The 20,687-nt window shown below is 43.1% G+C and overlaps 2 protein-coding genes across 2 annotated transcripts; both read left to right on the top strand.

Annotated features, from left to right (window-relative positions):
- Positions 1–362: 362 nt before the first annotated feature.
- On the top strand, positions 363–3,512 carry LOC147972593 (uncharacterized). The gene is made up of 5 exons (XM_087524398.1): positions 363–406; positions 1,134–2,335; positions 2,368–2,416; positions 2,497–2,596; positions 2,685–3,512. The coding sequence occupies exons 1-5, from the start codon at positions 363–365 to the stop codon at positions 3,510–3,512; spliced, it is 2,223 nt and encodes a 740-aa protein (XP_087380524.1).
- Positions 3,513–4,576: 1,064 nt separating this feature from the next.
- On the top strand, positions 4,577–16,112 carry LOC147972592 (uncharacterized). The gene is made up of 6 exons (XM_087523301.1): positions 4,577–4,954; positions 5,051–5,164; positions 5,256–5,540; positions 5,611–5,673; positions 5,752–5,820; positions 15,915–16,112. The coding sequence occupies exons 1-6, from the start codon at positions 4,658–4,660 to the stop codon at positions 16,110–16,112; spliced, it is 1,026 nt and encodes a 341-aa protein (XP_087379427.1). The 5' UTR covers positions 4,577–4,657.
- The last annotated feature ends 4,575 nt before the right edge of the window (positions 16,113–20,687 follow it).

Genomic DNA, 20,687 nt, shown 5'->3' with positions numbered 1-20,687 from the left:
ATGTACCGTTGTTTTCATGGGATAATATAATTGAGTCCGTTTAATCCGTTGAGGAGGCCTCATGGTTATCTATTTTTTTCATGTTTCTCACGTAGTGGTTGGTGCCCACCTCGCAGCCGTGGACTCCTGTTACCGAATTATTTGGCGAGCTGGCGCTGATTTCTTGGCGCGGCCAGCAAAAAATTCTCCCACGTCGGCGCACCATGCACCAAATCAGGTCCTGAACTAACCGCCATAGTCTCCTGGTCCTCTTTGAAAACAAACACATCCTCGTTATCCAAACCAATCTAGCTCGAGGGGTGCCCGGCGTCCCTCTGCTTCCACTCCGACGGGTGGTCAGGGGTTCCTCTGCTTCCTCTGTGATGGCCGATCAATCGGCACACGATGATCACAGTGGGGCGCCACGGTATGATTCTCTTCTCCCTCCTCATTCCCCTCTCTCCTGGTCTCTGTCACACCCCCTTAAGTACTTTTCTTCCTTCCTGACTTGCGTGATTGTGCTGATTGTCCATTATTTCTACATTGCAATTTTCTTTTTGCACGATGCATCAGTATTGGTTTGTTGGCGGTTCATAATTTTAGGTTGGCAAGTTTTCTTGTTGTACGAGTTGATCTTGTTTTCTTTCTTTTCTTTCTATACTATGTTAGCCGTGAACTGATTTTGTAAGAAACAGAGAGAATATTTGTAGAACCTTAAATCTAGGATTTAGCTTGTATTCTCACAAAAAGGTTATGTTTTATGTGTTTACTACAGTAGCAACTTTAAGGTGGTTTCACCCGTTTTTGGTACAACTCGCCTGGTGCTGCAGGACATAATTTATTTTTCAGTTAATTAAACTATGAATCTATCATATGACTCCACTTTCTTTCTGATTCACATCACAATTAGATAGTACGCTGCATGAAAAAGTAACTCATCTCCAACTAGTATGTGCTTCTGATGGCCATTAATAACCTGAACAGTTTCCTCAGTTTCTGGTTCAGAAAGTTGAAATAGGTACTAATAAACTTGCACATTAGTTAGCTTATTTGGATAGAGCTCCTAATGACCATCTTGTTAGTTATGGCCAATGTAGGCCAAATATATAATTGTTTGATTGATGTTCTCATTGTTGCTATATAATTTTTTGTAGCAATGTAGATGTCGACCGTAGTTGGATGTACAAAGAGAGACGAGGGAAGTTGATCAGTGATGCTTGGCAACATGGAGTAGATAATTTTCTAGATCATGCATTCTCATTGCCCGATGCTGCCGTAGACAGGGAATCCCATTGTCCTTGCAGCAACTACTTTTGCCGTCATAAGTGCACAGGAGATGTCATGACTAGACACTTGTGTAGCAATGGATTCATGTTAGGATATGAGAGATGGACTAGCCATGGGGAGTCTGATGTACCTAAAAATGTAGAGCATGATAACGTGGGGGGTGGAGATAGAATGAATGACATGCTAGTTGATGCAATTGTTGCCGAAGGAGTTTCTAAAGGTGATGAGCCAACAAAAGCTGCCAAAAAATTCTATGAAATGTTGATGGAAGCCGATAAACCATTGCATGAGAAGACCACACAATCATGTCTATCCATTGTAGGAGGGCTAATGACTATTAAAGCACAACATAACCTGTCAGAAGCTTGTTACAATGAGATGATGACTCTTATACATGACATTGTTGGGGACGATGCTGCAAAAGATCTCCCAGCAAACTTCCATAGGTCCAAGAAGCTTGTGCATAGTCTAGCAATGCCTTACGTCAAAATTCATGCATGCCCCAATAATTGTATGATTTACTATAAAGAGAATGAAAATAAAGAAAAATGCACTATCTGCAAAGAACCAAGATATGAGGAAACAACCGCAGGAAATAAATCTACGAAGATACCAAGAAAAGTTCTGCGCTATCTCCCAATTACTCCTAGGCTACAACGGTTGTGCATGTCACAAAGCACTGCCAAGCACATGGACTATCACGCAAGGCCTCGTGACAATGATGAAGTAATGGTTCACCCTTCTCATGGTGAAGCTTGGAAGGAATTTAATAAGGAATTTAAAAAATTTGCTGAGGAAGTAAGGAATATAAGGCTATGTCTAGCGACTGATGGCTTCACACCTTTTGGTATTAAAGCAGCCTCCTACTCATGTTGGCCAGTATTTGTTGTACCTTATAATCTTCCACCAGAAATGTGCATGAAGCGGAGTAACCTGATCCTTGCACTAGTTATTTCCGGTCCAGATCATCCAGGAAAGAACCTAAACATTTTTATGCAGCCTCTAGTTGACGAACTTGATGATTTGTGGAGAAATGGTGTAGAAACTTATGATAGTTATCGAAAGCAAAATTTCCACCAGAAACTTATGATTTTTATGCAGCGAGGTTGTACATTTTGATCAACTGCTCTGCTGTTGACAGATTTCGAGAGTAACTGATGAATAATTTGCAATTTTAGTATTGTAGTGTGCAAGATGTTCAGATGTTTATAGTCATACATGTATTTGGAGAGAATTTGAGGATGAAAAATATGCGATGCATCCCAATTTGACATCGGAGGGCCTTGATCAAATGATGGCATCCGAATTTGTGGAATGGTTTGAGATTGCTGTAAGAAAATTTTAATTAGCCTTATATATGCTCTCCATTCAACTACTACTATGTTTAATAATCCAAGTATTTTTCCACTTCATTGTAGTGCAAACGAGATCATAATTCTGATGAGGACTTGTGGAATTTAGCTAATGGATGCAGCTCTAGAGCCTATTCCTATAGCTCCTATGACGTGAATGGCTTTCACTTTAGATCAGAGGCATCTGAGAAAAAACGTAGAAGGTTGAAAACAGTGAACACAGGAGTTTGTTTGCCTTCCTTCATCTCAGAGACTCAACATCTTGAGTACTATGGTGTCATTGAGGAAATAATCAAATTATCCTTCACAGCTGGTAGAAAAATTGAGATGGTACTCTTCAAATGTCGTTGGTTTGATCCTATCAAAGGTGTGAAGCCAAATGCAGAATTAGGTTTGTTGGAGATCCAGTTGTCTTCAAGGCTTCGTAATTTTGAACCATTTGCCATGGCTCACCAAGCTACACAAGCTTATTACTTGAAGTATGCATCCTCGAGGAGAGATCTTCGTGATTGGAGGGTTGTGTACACGATTCAGCCAAGCAGCAGCTTGAGTAACCTTGATGACTGCGCAAATGACCCATCTACTACAGATGAATATTTCCAAGAAGTTAGTCAGCTGGGTAGTTTTTTTGTAGATGTTGGCAAATTTGTTGATGAATCTGCTGAGCCAAGAAAGGAGTCAGATGATGTGATGCTTGATCCCTCTGAAATTGAAAGAATAGAAAATCAAGACTTTAATGATGAGGGAGAAGAATCTTCAGAAGATGATTTGGAAGAGAGTACCGATGAGGAAGAAGATTTACCACAAGAGGAAGGAGAAGAAGAGACATATGAGACCGAAGATGACGATGATGCAATAGAGCATGACTCGGAATATGACGATGATGATTACTAAACATTTATAGCTTTTGCACTTGTCATTTTGTTTCTTAGTACCAATAAATATTATATAGTGACACAACTAGTGAATAATATAGTATGTTTACTATTGGTAGTAATACATATTGTATAGTGATATAGTGACACTACTATTGAACAAATATACCATGGTTGATAGTATTTCCAGTTTAGCTGTTACATAACGTTTCATGTCCTTTTTTTCTTCTACTTGCATGCCTTTTGTTATCATTTACTCGTTATTTTTATGTAACTAATAAGCATGCATTTGCCACTATGTAAACAGGATGGGCCACTTGAATCATAGGCGTTTCTCAGTGCCTAGGCTGGACAGGTCTTCTTCTAGTGTCTCCATAGGAAAGAATGGATCAACTCAGTCAATTGCACAGGCTAAAAAAGCTAGAACACCAAGAACCAGGACTTTAGCCGGTCTCAGACTAGAGGAAATTGACCGACCGCTTATAGTTCCCAAAGGCGTGTAAGTATTAAATATTCCAACTGCTTTACTTGTTGGAGCAATATTCATGTGCTAACAATCTTTGATCAAATAATAACAGGTTATGGGAAAGGCACCCATACACCGCTCGTGATCCATCAACGGTGCAAGGTGCCTTAGTGCGGCAGATGTATCCACCGCCAATTGGTCCAAAAAATGACCAGAAACCAGTATTGTGTTGGGAGGACTACAAGTGGTCCCCTGGCCCAGAAGTAAGATAAGCAGCTTCCAAAATTGTGGAAGAATTTTGGGTAAGTATATGCGCGCACACACACAGACTATATATATGCATTGTTTCTATAAATGATTTGAGAATTTTTAATCAGTTCTATGGTTACTAGTACGTACTTAGAATTCTAAAACAGAGGTGACCATATTATATTTAGAAATAAGAATTCTAAAACTGGTGGATGGGTGGTAGTTACAATTCTTTGTTTTGGTCACAAACATGAAAAAACTACTTGGTTTATCTATGAAGTGTTGGAAGCTTTGATTTTTTGTGCGTATTCTCACTTTCACAAATGCACAAGTAACTAACAAAAATATTTTGGGATGGTTTTTGGCAGTGGCGTTTCAAGTGTGACCCATTGGAGCAAGAGAAGGCAGATGGTGTTTTGGAGGAGAACTTTACTAGGAAAGTGAAGCAGATGCTACATGAAGAAAAGGCGGCAGCCATCAAAAGATTAATGAAGAAGGGACAATTGCCTGCACAACTAACAGAAGTGGATGAGAATGGTAAGCGTTGGCCAACTAAGGAAGCTTTAATTTCTGCAAAGAAAGTTGACTTTGGTACCGATGTTGGTTGGCGTCTACTATGTGAGCATTGGAGTGGTGCTGAATTTAGAGGGTTATCCTTAAGAAACAAGAGGAACAGACTTGCTAATGGGGATACAGTCCTCCATTGCAGCGGTGCGAGAAATGCTGTCGCCCCACGTCAATTCCTGGTACTCTATCTTCGTCAAGCATCTTTTTTGCTTATGTTTAATAGGATAGGAAAGTTTCATTTACATTGGATGATGTTTCACACTCTTGAAATGCAGACACTCAAAACAGGGAAAGACCCTGGAATTTCCGGTGCTTGGCTTCACACGCACAATTTGCATCAAGGGACCGACGAAGAGAAGATTTGCAGTCAAAGAACTGCCGATCGTTGGGTTAGCGAAATCTTGCGACTTAGCTCATTTTAATCATCATGACAACTATTTGCACAAAACTTTAGTTTACATTAATTTTTTATTTGAAAAGGAGGATTTTGATAAGGCAATGAAAAATTCCCATGGAGAAAATTGGGAAGAGGAGCACCCAGATTTAGATGGAAAAATCGTCTATGAAGCAGCAGGTAGAATGCCACATGGCGGGCTGGGAATTGCTAATGAGTTATTTAGCAAAGCAGAGAAGGAAAAGTTTAAGTCTAAAAGGGTGATGGCCTCACAACCAGTGCGGTCTGCTAGGGAGGACCGTCTAGAAAGAGAGAACAAACAATTGAAGCGGGAGAACAATCGTCTTCGAGGCATTGAGATTGTTGTGCAGGTAATCTTTCCTTCTCTTATAAATTGGAGTCTAAGTGGATAGGGTTGTGCTGACATGCTGATGTTTATAGTCATTGGCTGAGAAAGGGGGAGTGGACTTTGATGGCATAATGCAATCAGCTGCGGCTGACTTGGTAAGTTGAACCCATCTCGATGGTAGGCTTGCAGCAATGGAACTATTAAGTGATGTGTCTTCTGTGTATGATACACAGTCTACATCAGATTCGGAAGGCGGAATTCATAGGGGACGAGGTGATGTGCATCAAAGTGAACCTGAAAAGGTTAGTTCATTGTCGTCGTGCCTGCAAGTCTGCGGATGACCTCCCCCTTGTTCCACCGATTTTTTTTTCTCTTTGCACATTAGCACATTTAGACGATATCAAGAAAGAATTTGTTGTTGGGGAACGTAGTAATTTCAAAAAAATTCCTACGCACACGCAAGATCATGGTGATGCATAGCAACAAGAGGGGAGAGTGTGATCTACGTACCCTTGTAGATCGACAACGGAAGTTTTAACTTGGTTGATGTAGTCGTACGTCTTCACGGCCCGACCGATCAAGCACCAAAACTACGGCACCTCCGAGTTCTAGCACACGTTCAACTCGATGACGATCCCTGGACTCCGATCCAGCAAAGTGTTAGGGAAGAGTTCCGTCAGCACGACGGCGTGGTGACGATCTTGATGTACTACCGTCGCAGGGCTTCGCCTAAACACCGCTACAATATTATCGAGGACTATGGTGGAAGGGGGCACCGCACACGGCTAAGAATATGATCACGTGGATCAACTTGTGTCTCTAGGGGGTGCCCCTGCCTCCATATATAAAGGCTCAAAGGGGGGCGGGCGGCCAAGAGGAGGCGCGCCAGGAGGAGTCCTACTCCCTCCGGGAGTAGGACTTCCCCCCTTTTCCTAGTTGGAATAGGATTCGCGGAGGAGAGAGAGAGGAGGAAGGGGGGCCGGCCCCCTCTCCTTGTCCTATTCGGACCAAGGGAGGGGAAAGGCGCGCGGCCCATCTCTGGCTACCTCTCCTCTCTTCCACTAAGGCCCATTAAGGCCCATATATCTCCCGAGGGGTTCCGGTAACCTCCCGGTACTCCGGTAAAATCCCGATTTCACCCGGAACACTTACGATATCCAAACATAGGCTTCCAATATATCAATCTTCATGTCTCGACCATTTAGAGACTCCTCGTCATGTCCGTGATCACATCCGGGAATCCGAACAACCTTCGGTACATCAAAACGCATAAACTCATAATATAACTGTCATCAAAACCTTAAGCGTGCGGACCCTACGGGTTCGAGAACAATGTAGACATGACCGAGACACGTCTCCGGTCAATAACCAATAGCGGGACCTGGATGCCCATATTGGTTCCTACATATTCTACGAAGATCTTTTATCGGTCAGACCGCATAACAACATACGTTGTTCCTTTTGTCATCGGTATGTTACTTGCCCGAGATTCGATCGTCGGTATCCAATACCTAGTTCAATCTCGTTACCGGCAAGTCTCTTTACTCGTTCCATAATACATCATCCCGCAACTAACTCATTAGTTGCAATGCTTGCAAGGCTTAAGTGATGTGCATTACCGAGAGGGCCCAGAGATACCTCTCCGACAATCAGAGTGACAAATCCTAATCTCGAAATACGTCAACCCAACATGAACCTTTGGAGACACCTGTAGAACACCTTTATAATCACCCAGTTACGTTGTGACATTTGGTAGAACACAAAGTGTTCCTCCGGTACACGGGAGTTACATAATCTCATAGTCATAGGAACATGTATAAGTCATGAAGAAAGCAATAGCAACATACTAAACGATCGGGTGCTAAGCTAATGGAATGGGTCATGTCAATCAGATCATTCAACTAAAGATGTGATCCCGTTAATCAAATGACAACTCTTTGTCCATGGTTAGGAAACATAACCATCTTTGATTAACGAGCTAGTCAAGTAGAGGCATACTAGTGACACTCTGTTTGTCTATTTATTCACACATGTATCATGTTTCCGGTTAATACAATTCTAGCATGAATAATAAACTTTTATCATGATATAAGGAAATAAATAATAACTTTATTATTGCCTCTAGGGCATATTTCCTTCAGTCTCCCACTTGCACTAGAGTCAATAATCTAGATTACATAGTAATGATTCTAACACCCATGGAGCCTTGGTGCTGATCATGTTTTGCTCGTGGAAGAGGCTTAGTCAACGGGTCTGCTACATTCAGATCCGTATGTATCTTGCAAATCTCTATGTCTCCCACCTGGACCAGATCCCGAATGGAATTGAAGCGTCTTTTGATGTGCTTGGTTCTTTTGTGAAATCTGGATTCCTTCGCCAAGGCAATTGCACCAGTATTGTCACAAAAGATTTTCATTGGACCCGATGCACTAGGTATGACACCTAGATCGGATATGAACTCCTTCATCCAGACTCCTTCGTTTGCTGCCAAAGCAGCTATGTACTCTGCTTCAGATGTAGATCCCGCCACGACGCTTTGTTTAGAACTGCACCAACTGACAGCTCCACCGTTTAATGTAAACACGTATCCGGTTTGCGATTTAGAATCGTCCGGATCAGTGTCAAAGCTTGCATCAACGTAACCGTTTACGATGAGCTCTTTGTCACCTCCATATACGAGAAACATATCCTTAGTCCTTTTCAGGTACTTCAGGATGTTCTTGACCAGTGACCAGTGATCCACTCCTGGATTACTTTGGTACCTCCCTGTTAGACTTATAGCAAGGCACACATCAGGTCTGGTACACAACATTGCATACATGATAGAGCCTATGGCTGAAGCATAGGGAACATCTTTCATTTTCTCTCTATCTTCTGCAGTGGTCGGGCATTGAGTCTGACTCAACTTCACACCTTGTAATACAGGCAAGAACCCTTTCTTTGCTTGATCCATTTTGAACTTCTTCAAAATCTTGTCAAGGTATGTGCTTTGTGAAAGTCCAATTAAGCGTCTTGATCTATCTCTATAGATCTTTATGCCTAATATGTAAGCAGCTTCACTGAGGTCTTTCATTGAAAAACTCTTATTCAAGTATCCCTTTATGCTATCCAGAAATTCTATATCATTTCCAATCAGTAATATGTCATCCACATACAATATCAGAAATGCTACAGAGCTCCCAGTCACTTTCTTGTAAATATAGGCTTCTCCGAAAGTCTGTATAAAACCAAATGCTTTAATCACACTATCAAAGCGTTTATTCCAACTCCGAGAGGCTTGCACCAGTCCATAAATGGATCGCTGGAGCTTGCACACTTTATTAGCTCCCTTTGGATCGACAAAACCTTTCGGTTGCATCATATACAACTCTTCTTCCAGAAATCCATTCAGGAATGCAGTTTTGACATCCATCTGCCAAATGTCATAATCATAAAATGCGGCAATTGCTAACATGATTCGGACAGACTTAAGCATCGCTACGGGTGAGAAGGTCTCATCGTAGTCAACCCCTTGAACTTGCCGAAACCCTTTTGCGACAAGTCGAGCTTTGTAGACAGTAATATTACCGTCAGCGTCAGTCTTCTTCTTGAAGATCCATTTATTCTCAATTGCTTGCCAATCATCGGGCAAGTCAACCAAAGTCCACACTTTGTTCTCATACATGGATCCCATCTTAGATTTCATGGCTTCAAGCCATTTTGCGGAATCTGGGCTCACCATCGCTTCTTCATAGTTCGTAGGTTCATCATGATCTAGCAGCATGACTTCCAGAACATGATTACCATACCACTCTGGCGCGGATCTTAATCTGGTTGATCTACGAGGTTCAGTAGTATCTTGTCCTGAAGTTTCATGATCATTATCATTAGCTTCCTCACTAATTGGTGTAGGTGTCGCAGAAACAGGTTTCTGTGATGTACTACTTTCCAATAAGGGAGCAGGTACAGTTACCTCGTCAAGTTCTACTTTCCTCCCACTCACATCTTTTGAGAGAAACTCCTTCTCCAGAAAGTTTCCGAACTTAGCAACAAAAGTCTTGCCTTCGGATCTATGATAGAAGGTGTATCCAATAGTCTCCTTTGGATATCCTATGAAGACACATTTCTCCGATTTGGGTTCGAGCTTATCAGGTTGAAGCTTTTTCACATAAGCATCGCAGCCCCAAACTTTCAGAAACGACAACTTTGGTTTCTTGCCAAACCATAGTACATAAGGCGTCGTCTCAACGGATTTTGATGGTGCCCTATTTAACGTGAATGCGGCCGTCTCTAAAGCATAACCCCAAAACGATAGCGGTAAATCAGTAAGAGACATCATAGATCGCACCATATCTAGTAAAGTACGATTACGACGTTCGGACACACCATTACGCTGTGGTGTTCCGGGTGGCGTGAGTTGCGAAACTATTCCGCATTGTTTCAAATGTACACCAAACTCGTAACTCAAATATTCTCCTCCACGATCAGATCGTAGAAACTTTATTTTCTTGTTACGATGATTTTCATCTTCACTCTGAAATTCTTTGAACTTTTCAAATGTTTCGGACTTATGTTTCATTAAGTAGATATACCCATATCTGCTTAAGTCATCTGTGAAGGTGAGAAAATAACGATATCCGCCACGAGCCTCAATATTCATCGGACCACATACATCTGTATGTATGATTTCCAACAAATCTGTTGCTCTCTCCATAGTACCAGAGAATGGTGTTTTAGTCATCTTGCCCATGAGGCACGGTTCGCAAGTACCAAGTGATTCATAATCAAGTGGTTCCAAAAGTCCATCAGTATGGAGTTTCTTCATGCGCTTTACACCGATATGACCTAAACGGCAGTGCCACAAATAAGTTGCACCATCATTATCGACTCTGTGTCTTTTGGCTTCAACATTATGAATATGTGTGTCACTACTATCGAGATTCAATAAGAATAGACCACTCTTCAAGGGTGCATGACCATAAAAGATATTACTCATATAAATAGAACAACCATTATTCTATGATTTAAATGAATAACCGTCTCGCATCAAACAAGATCCAGATATAATGTTCATGCTTAACGCTGGCACCAAATGACAATTATTTAGGTCTAATATTAATCCCGAAGGTAGATGTAGAGGTAGCGTGCCGACTGCGATCACATCGACTTTGGAACCGTTTCCCACGCGCATCGTCACCTCGTCCTTAGCCAATCTTCGCTTAATCTGTAGTCCCTGTTTCGAGTTGCAAATATTAGCAACAGAACCAGTATCAAATACCCAGGTGCTACTGCGAGCATTAGTAAGGTACACATCAATAACATGTATATCACATATACCTTTGTTCACCTTGCCATCCTTCTTATCCGCCAAATACTTGGGGCAGTTCCGCTTCCAGTGACTAGTCTGCTTGCAGTAGAAGCACTCAGTTTCAGGCTTAGGTCCAGACTTGGGTTTCTTCTCTTGAGCAGCAACTTACTTGCTGTTCTTCTTGAAGTTCCCCTTCTTCTTCCCTTTGCCCTTTTTCTTGAAACTAGTGGTCTTGTTGACCATCAACACTTGATGCTCCTTCTTGATTTCTACCTCTGTAGCTTTTAGCATTGCGAAGAGCTCGGGAATAGTCTTATTCATCCCTTGCATATTATAGTTCATCATGAAGCTCTTGTAGCTTGGTGGCAGTGATTGGAGAATTCTGTCAATGACGCAATCATCTGGAAGATTAACTCCCATTTGAATCAAGTGATTATTATACCCAGACATTTTGAGTATATGCTCACTAACAGAACTGTTCTCCTCCATCTTGCAGCTATAGAACTTATTGGAGACTTCATATCTCTCAATCCGGGCATTTGCTTGAAATATTAACTTCAACTCCTGGAACATCTCATATGCCCCATGACGTTCAAAACATAGTTGAAGTCCCGGTTCTAAGCCGTAAAGCATGGCACATTGAACTATCGAGTAGTCATCAGCTTTGCTCTGCCAGACGTTCATAACATCTGGTGTTGCTCCAGCAGTAGGCCTGGCACCCAGCGGTGCTTCTAGGACGTAATTCTTCTGTGCAGCAATGAGGATAACCCTCAAGTTACGGACCCAGTCCATGTAATTGCTACCATCATCTTTCAACTTTGCTTTCTCAAGGAACGCATTAAAATTCAATGGAACAACAACACGAGCCATCTATCTACAATCGAACATACATAAGCAAGATACTATTAGGTACTAAGTTCATGATAAATTTAGGTTCAATTAATCATATTACTTAAGAACTCCCACTTAGATAGACATCCCTCTAATCCTCTAAGTGATTACGTGATCCAAATCAACTAAACCATGTCCGATCATCACGTGAGGTGGAGTAGTTTCATTGGTGAACATCACTATGTTGATCATATCTACTATATGATTCACGCTCGACCTTTCGGTCTCTGTGTTCCGAGGCCATATTTGTATATGCTTGGCTCGTCAAGTATAACCTGAGTATTCCGCGTGTGCAACTATTTTGCACCCGTTGTATTTGAACATAGAGCCTATCACACCCGATCATCATGTGGTGTCTCAGCACGAAGAACTTTCGCAACGGTGCATACTCAGGGAGAACACTTCTTGATAATTTAGTGAGAGATCATCTTATAATGCTACCATCAATCAAAGCAAGATAAGATGCATAAAAGATAAACATCACATGCAATCAATATAAGTGATATGATATGGCCATCATCATCTTGTTCCTGTGATCTCCATCTCCGAAGCGCCGTCATGATCACCATCGTCACCGGCGTGACACCTTGATCTCCATCGTAGCATCGTTGTCGTCTCGCCAATCTTATGCTTCCACGACTATCGCTACCGCTTAGTGATAAAGTAAAGAATTACAGCGTGATTGCATTGCTTACAATAAAGCGACAACCATATGGCTCCTGCCAGTTGCCGATAACTCAGTTACAAAACATGATCATCTCATACAATAAAATTTAGCATCATGTCTTGACCATATCAGATCACAACATGCCCTGCAAAAACAAGTTAGATGTCCTCTACTTTGTTGTTGCAAGTTTTACGTGGCTGCTACGGGCTTAAGCAAGAACCAATCTTACCTACGCATCAAAACCACAACGATAGTTTGTCAAGTTGGTGTTGTTTTAACCTTCGCAAGGACCGGGCGTAGCCACACTCGGTTCAACTAAAGTTGGAGAAACTGTCACCCGCAAGCCCCTATGTGCAAAGCACGTCAGGAGAACCGGTCTCGCGTAAGCGTATGCGTAATGTCAGTCCGGGCCGCCTTGTCCAACAATACCGCCGAACCAAAGTATGACATGCTGGTAAGCAGTATGACTTATATCACCGACAACTCACTTGTGTTCTACTCGTGCAAAAAACATCAACACATAAAACCTAGGCTCGGATGCCACTATTGGGGAACATAGTAATTTCAAAAAAATTCCTACGCACATGCAAGATCATGGTGATGCATAGCAACGAGAGGGGAGAGTGTGATCTACGTACCCTTGTAGATCGACAACGGAAGCGTTAACTTGGTTGATGTAGTCGTACGTCTTCACGGCCCGACCGATCAAGCACCGAAACTACGGCACCTCCGAGTTCTAGCACACGTTCAGCTCGATGACGATCCCCGGACTCCGATCCAGCAAAGTGTCGGGGAAGAGTTCCGTCAGCACGACGGCGTGGTGACGATCTTGATGTACTACCCTCGCAGGGCTTCGCCTAAGCACCGCTACAATATTATCGAGGACTATGGTGGAAGGGGGCACCGCACACGGCTAAGAATATGATCATGTGGATCAACTTGTGTCTCTAGGGGGTGCCCCTGCCTCCGTATATAAAGGCTCAAAGGGGGGGGGGGCGGCCGGCCAAGAGGAGGCGCACCAGGAGGAGTCCTACTCCCTCCGGGAGTAGGACTTTCCCCCTTTTCCTTGTTGGAATAGGATTCGCGGAGGAGAGAGAGAGGAGGAAGGGGTGCCGGCCCCCTCTCGTTGTCCTATTCGGACCAAGGGATGGGAGGGGCACGCGGCCCATCTCTGGCTACCTCTCCTCTCTTCCACTAGGGCCCATTAAGGCCCATATATCTCCCGGGGGGTTCTGGTAACCTCCCGGTACTCCGGTAAAATCCCGATTTCACCCGGAGCACTTCCGATATCCAAACATAGGCTTCCAATATATCAATCTTTATGTCTCGACCATTTCGAGACTCCTCGTCATGTCCGTGATCACATCCGGGACTCCGAACAACATTTGGTACATCAAAACGCATAAACTCATAATATAACTGTCATCGAAACCTTAAGTGTGCGGACCCTGCGGGTTCGTGAACAATGTAGACATGACCGAGACACGTCTCCGGTCAATAACCAATAGCGGGACCTGGATGCCCATATTGGTTCCTACATATTCTACGAAGATCTTTTATCGGTCAGACCGCATAACAACATACGTTGTTCCCTTTGTCATCGGTATGTTACTTGCCTGAGATTCGATCGTCGGTATCCAATACCTAGTTCAATCTCATTACCGGCAAGTCTCTTTACTCGTTCCGTAATACAACATCCCGCAACTAACTTATTAGTTGCAATGCTTGCAAGGCTTAAGTGATGTGCATTACCGAGAGGGCCCAGAGATACCTCTCCGACGATCGGAGTGACAAATCCTAATCTCGAAATACGTCAACCCAACATGAACCTTTGGAGACACCTGTAGAGCACCTTTATAATCACCCAGTTACATTGTGACGTTTGGTAGCACACAAAGTGTTCCTCCGGTACACGGGAGTTACATAATCTCATAGTCATAGGAACATGTATAAGTCATGAAGAAAGCAATAGCAACATACTAAATGATCGGGTGCTAAGCTAATGGAATGGGTTATGTCAATCAGATCATTCAACTAATGATGTGATCCCGTTAATCAAATGACAACTCTTTGTCCATGGTTAGGAAACATAACCATCTTTGATTAACGAGCTAGTCAAGTAGAGGCATACTAGTGACACTCTGTTTGTCTATTTATTCACACATGTATCATGTTTCCAGTTAATACAATTCTAGCATGAATAATAAACTTTTATCATGATATAAGGAAATAAATAATAACTTTATTATTGCCTCTAGGGCATATTTCCTTCATTTGTGTGTGCAAGTTAGTTGCAGGATTATGGGTCATGGATAGTAGTAGCAGAGACAACAGATCCCTTATTGTTTTAATTGCAGATTTGTGAAAATAAATGCATGGTTAACTATATGGGCACATTCCTCTAAAGGATTATATCACCTAAGAGAAATGATTGCTAATGCATATAAATACTTGATGGTTGATAGAACAAGTTTATCTGCACATATATGAAAAAAATATTGTGAAGACCACCCTTGATAGCCTACAATTGCCATGGTTGTTTCTCCGTACATATGCCTTGTTTGCTTGTTTCTCTGTACATATGCCTTATTTGCATGCATATCTTAATTTGCTCTCATTTCTTATGCGCAAAACTAGATAAACTGAAGCATGCTAATTCGAAAATCATCAATAGGCAAACATATGACAGTATGAACAATAGTTTATTTGTAATTCATGTAGAATATATTCAGGTCGCAGGGAAAGAATTAGTACACAGGAAAGACTTTAGCTAACCATCCTGAATATTTTTCTTAGGAATATTCTTCCTTTTTACCTAAGCATGGTTGGACCATGTTTGCTGAACCCTCTGTACAGATGCATGTCAATTAGAATACTCTTCCTTGGGACACATGCAGCTAGTATATGCTTTTGATTGTTGTTTGAAACAAGATCACATGCACATCTGTACAAATGTACTTTACAAACTTGAGCTAAACTGACGCTTGCTATATCTCTTAAAGATCAACCATACACGCTCATGATCATTCCAAATTGCTAGTTTAAGGATTCCAATTAGCTCTATGCTAGGTACTATATGTGAAGTATAAGAACAAAAATCCTGTAATAAATATTTATGTGCAGTATAATCTACAACATTGTTGGTGTAAATTTTATGTGAGCTTTTGCCATTAAATTATTTGAATGGAAATTTATATTAACCTATTTTTGAATATGTCATTCTTAATTAGTTATATGCTCGAACTAGCTAGTGTTCTGTTAGTTTACTTGTTCGGCTGTGTCATGAGACTGCAAAATGTAAACGCTGCTGATAGTTGGGTTGCCGATAGATATCCACTGTACTTGGACAGTGCCCTCCTGCTGATTCATGTTTCCTGTGAAAATCTCATGTGAAGGATCAAAAGGAAAATCGGCAATCATATTGTTAGATAGTCATACTATTAAATAGCAGCTAGCAGCTTACCTGTCAATTAGAAAAAATATGTTTGGTCCCTGTAGGTCACTTGAATTTTAGCTAAATTATACTGACAACTAGTTTTATCATTACTTAGGGAATGGGAAGTAGGACTGGAGGCAGTACCAGTCATGGAGATGATGATGAGGATGACTACTATGGCAGCGAGGGCGATGATGACTATGGCAAGGATGGTCTATATGGTGATGAGCCATACTATGGTGGTGAGGGATATAATGACTATGAAGATGAGGAATATAATGAGTATGGCAATGATAATGATGATTGGCCATAAAAGTCTAGTGATCTTCAAGTCATGCCAAAATCAAGTTATGTTAGATGTTTGAAATACTTTATCTTATGGACCAATTTGTCATAGTGGACAATTTATCTTCGCAAAATATGACCTATCTCAGTTATTATTTTGTTCTGAATTCAGACATTTGATACTTATGGTTAATGCCATTCGGATGCAACTCAATACCTTGTGCTTGTGTGTATGAGATGTATTTGAAATGCCAATATTCTGAAATATTGCTATTGTACGTGTAAACACCCCTCGGTGAAAGCAATATATGAGGGGTGAGTAATGCCCTAAGGTGGCACAAATGTCTCGGTTACACCGTATTCCATTGGGGACTTTAGACCGTTGGTGAATTCATAAATTGACGGTGTTTGCTCACCCCTCGACTAACAGGTCTCCTGAAGGGTTGTATGCACCGTCGGCCATCTAACTAGCCGACGGTTTGGTTCTCCGCATGGGTATAACTAAGTCCTATGGGTCGAATGTACCGTCGACTATTATGAAAACCGAGGAGAATCAATAACCGTCGGACAATAAATGCCGGACCAGGAACCATCGGATATAAATGTCGTCGGGCTAAGGTGAGCCAGCAGGTCACAGTAACATGCTCGACGGCTCACCGTCGGCTTACTACCGTAGGTGACAAAATTACCCGACCGTACTGTCGGCCATTACTCTAATGGCCGACGAAGCAAGGCTGACCACTACTAGGAAAAGGGCTATAGATAGGATTGACACTAATGGCGCACCAGGGAAGTAGTGCGCCACTACTATATACTAATGGCGCACCAGTTGGTGATGCGCCATTAGTGTGGAAGACACTAATGGCGCACCTGAAAACAGGTGCGCCACTAGTGATAATTTTTTTTATTTTTACATACATACTAATGGTGCATCCTATGTCTGGTGCACCATTACTAGTTCTAACTAGTAATGGCGCACCAGACAAGGAGTGCGCCAGTACTGAATTTTTTTAATTCTATTTTTTGCAAAACTAGTAATGGCGCACCGCCTCACCGTGCGCCATTAGTAGTTTAAACTACTAATGGCGCACCCTGTAAAAGTGCGCCATTAGTATATATATATATATATTTTACTTTTCTGCAAAACTACTAATGGCGCACCACCTGCAGGTGCGCCATTATTAACCAGGGTTACTAATGGCGCATGTGCAGGTGGTGCACCATTAGTAACCTGGGACCCCAACAAGATATTTTGGACAGCCCCACACCTACCCACTCACTTTCCCCACTTCATTCCCTCCACCTCCTTCTCCAAGCTTTCGGCTGCCTCCTCCTCCTCACCTCATTTCCACCATAGATTCATCAAAATTAAGTGGTGAAATTACCTTTTTTTGATAGGCAAGTAAGGGGAATGCTATCTTCATGATGTAGATCTACTTTTTTTTCTCCCTAGCTCGCTCCAACAACGTGCACATGCACTTTTTGTGGCCTAGCTAGATCTATGTATGTTTGTGGTGTTGCATGTGTTTGTGGTGTTGCATATATGTTTGTGTTTGGAGGTACCGGTATTTGAAATGCGATAGTTGCAAATATTTTGCCGGAATGTTGATTCATTTCCGTTTCGGCGAGAATTTTGGCACTATGCATTTTTTGGGTCCTATTTTTAGGGAAGGTCATGCCAAATTTTTTCTTGGTTCTAAAATATCGTTTTGCTCTACCCCGCAGGCGACCATGGTCCGCACAATGACCGAAGGCATCGTGAATAGGTTTTTGAGCTCCGCGAAGGCCGAGATGCTTCAAAAGAATGAGACGGAGATAAGATGTCCATGTCGAAGATGCAAGCTGAAGAGCCTTATAGCGGACCCGGATTCTGGGCAGGTGCGGGACCACCTGCTCTTGCGTGGTTTCATGGATGGCTATCGGTGGCAAGGTGATGAAGATGACTATGAAGTCGTCCATGGGGGCCGGGCAAGAAATGAGGAAGGGCAACAAGACAAGTACCACCGCGGCGAGGGCGGGCGAGAAGACGAAGAATCTCCAGGACATGATCACGACAGTGATGCTATACACAGTCATCATGTAGAAGATGTCGTACATGATGATGAGGAAGATCAATACGAAGGGCATGATCATGAAGATGAAGATGCCGGAGCAGACGACGATGGAGGCTGGGTGCAGGACCCTCATATTCAAGAGCTGCTTCTCAAGCAGACGGATAACGCAAGAGCTGCCGCCAGAGAGAAAGCCAAGCTGGATCAACTGGAGATAGACGCGGTTACTCCATTGTATGAAGGATGCAGGCCCGGATACCCGCCTGAAAGTAACGCTCATGGCTCTGGAGATGAAGGTAAAACACAAAATGACCGACGCTTGCTTCGACGAGAACATGTCATTCTGGCACGAACGTCTTCCCAAGGGGAACAAGTGCCCGACCAGTTTCGAGGAGGCGAAGAAAATCGTGTGTCCTCTGGATTTACCGCACGTGAAATACCATGCGTGCATGAACAATTGCATCATTTATCGGGAAGAGCACGCAGAGTCTACCATATGTCCGGTGTGCGGCGTCACTCGATACAAGAAGAGGAAGAAAGCTCCTCGAAAATCGGTGTGGTACTTTCCGATCACTCCTCGTCTGCAGCGGTATTTTGCGGACCCTAAGGTAGCAAAGCTCCTGCGTTGGCACGTGGATAGGGAGGAGAAGAAGCGGGAAGATGACGGAAATGATCCGGAGATAAATAAAAAAGACAAGATGTTGAGTCACCCTAAGGATGCGAGCCAGTGGCAAGCATTGAACTTCGAATACCCAGAATTTGGGAAGGATCCAAGGAACATCGTGCTGGGCGCGAGCACCGATGGAGTCAATCCGTTTGGCAACCAGAGAAGCACACATAGCACGTGGCCTGTGTTTGTGTGGATGTACAACCTTCCCCCCTGGTTGTGCATGAAGAGGAAGTACATTCACATGAGTATGCTAATTGAAGGGCCAAAACAACCAGGGAATGACATCAATCTGTATCTGGGGCTGCTGAAAGAGGAGCTAGACACACTGTGGAAAACGCCAGCCAATACGTGGGACGCCGCAGAGAAAGAATATATCCCTATGAGAGCCGCACTGCTCACGACGGTGCACGACTATCTCGGTTACGGATATCTCGCGGGGCAGGTAGTCCACGGATTTTCTGGATGTGTAAGGTGCATGGATGACACAACGTATTGCCAGCTAGATAGAGATCCCGGATCTTAGAAAACCGTGTTCATGGGACATCGAAGGTGGCTTCGCGATGATGACCCGTGGAGGAATGCAAGGATCTGTTCGATGGTGAAACCGAACCCCGAAAATGCCCGCATACGAGGAGCGGGGAGGAAATAGACGAGCTGTTGAAAAATTGGAAAGATTGCCCACTGCCGGGAAAGAAGAAAAAGGTGCCAGAGCCAGGAAAGAAGCAAAAGGCGCCAGAGCCGCTACTGAAGGTATGGAAAACGAGGTCTGTTTTCTGGGACTTGCCGTACTGGAAGATCCACCATGTGCCTCACAGCCTTGATGCCATGCATATCACGAAGAACGTGTGGGAGAGTCTGCTTGGTACCCTGCTCAACATGCCAGAGGACCAAAGATGGGCCGAAAGCAAGGGCAGACTTGAAATCAATGGGCATCAGGCAGGAGCTTCACGCTAATGATGATGATGAGGCGAAGCAGGACACAGAAACTCGTCACAAAGGCAAAAAGGCCAAGAAGACCGGAAGTGACTACCCTCCCGCGTGATTCACTCTAAGTCAGGAGGAGATCGAGCAGTTTTTCACTTGCCTCGTAGGAGTAAAACTTCCTTACGGTTACGCGGGGAAGATAAGCAGATACCTAGACCCAGCGAAGCAGAAGTTCAGCGGGATGAAGTCTCACGACTGTCACGTGCTGATGACGCAGATACTTCCAGTTGCAATCCGTGGGATCATGGACGTGCACGTCCGTGAAACGCTATTTGGCCTATGCAACTTTTTCGACGTCATCTCTCGGAAGTCGATTGGCGTGAGGCAACTCAGAAGGCTACAGGAAGAGATCGTGGTGATATAATGCGAGCTTGAGATGTACTTCCCGCCCGCATTCTTCGACGTTATGGTGCATCTGCTGGTCCATATCGTGGAGGATATCATCCAACTCGGGCCGACATTCCTGCACAGCATGATGCCGTTCGAAAGGATGAATGGTGTCATCAAAGGATACATTCGCAACATGTCACGTCCAGAGGGAAGTATAGCCACACTACAAGAAATATGTCAACTTATGACCTTCTGTGAGCGACCCTCGAAGAATTGGTCATAAATTTATGACCATTTTAGACGAATTGGTCAAAAGCTGTTCAGGGGGCTCCAAACCCTAAACCATTGCGACCATTTTGGTCAAAAAGGTCGTAATTTCCTTACACGAAATGGTCACAAAGCAAACAGTGCTAGTCCGTTGCCTTATTTCTAGTTGTTAATGACCAATATAGATGGTCATAGCCTTGTAGATTGTGGTGGGTTGTGATGACTAGGCGCCATCTCATCAGTTTTGCCTATGTGTCATGTCCATGTGGCAGTTTTTGCCCTAGGTTGTGAAGCAACCTAT

Source organism: Triticum urartu, chromosome 5A (assembly GCF_056163025.1).
Source record: "Triticum urartu cultivar PI428250 chromosome 5A, HENAU_Tu73, whole genome shotgun sequence".
NCBI classification, from domain to species: domain Eukaryota; kingdom Viridiplantae; phylum Streptophyta; class Magnoliopsida; order Poales; family Poaceae; genus Triticum; species Triticum urartu.
The sequence above is the reverse complement of the archived record's forward strand: the minus strand, read 5'-3'. Positions and strand labels throughout refer to the sequence as shown.

What these genes read in the sequence shown, in the direction of transcription:
- LOC147972592 (XM_087523301.1), top strand. Translation starts at nt 4,658, where the DNA reads ATGCTACATGAAGAAAAGGCGGCAGCCATCAAAAGATTAATGAAGAAG. An exon ending in TCGCCCCACGTCAATTCCTG is followed by an intron (nt 4,955 to 5,050) that starts GTACTCTATCTT and finishes CTTGAAATGCAG; the next exon opens with ACACTCAAAACAGGGAAAGA. An exon ending in GCATTGAGATTGTTGTGCAG is followed by an intron (nt 5,541 to 5,610) that starts GTAATCTTTCCT and finishes TGATGTTTATAG; the next exon opens with TCATTGGCTGAGAAAGGGGG.
- LOC147972593 (XM_087524398.1), top strand. Translation starts at nt 363, where the DNA reads ATGGCCGATCAATCGGCACACGATGATCACAGTGGGGCGCCACG. An exon ending in GCTGTTGACAGATTTCGAGA is followed by an intron (nt 2,417 to 2,496) that starts GTAACTGATGAA and finishes ATGTATTTGGAG; the next exon opens with AGAATTTGAGGATGAAAAAT. An exon ending in TGGAATGGTTTGAGATTGCT is followed by an intron (nt 2,597 to 2,684) that starts GTAAGAAAATTT and finishes ACTTCATTGTAG; the next exon opens with TGCAAACGAGATCATAATTC.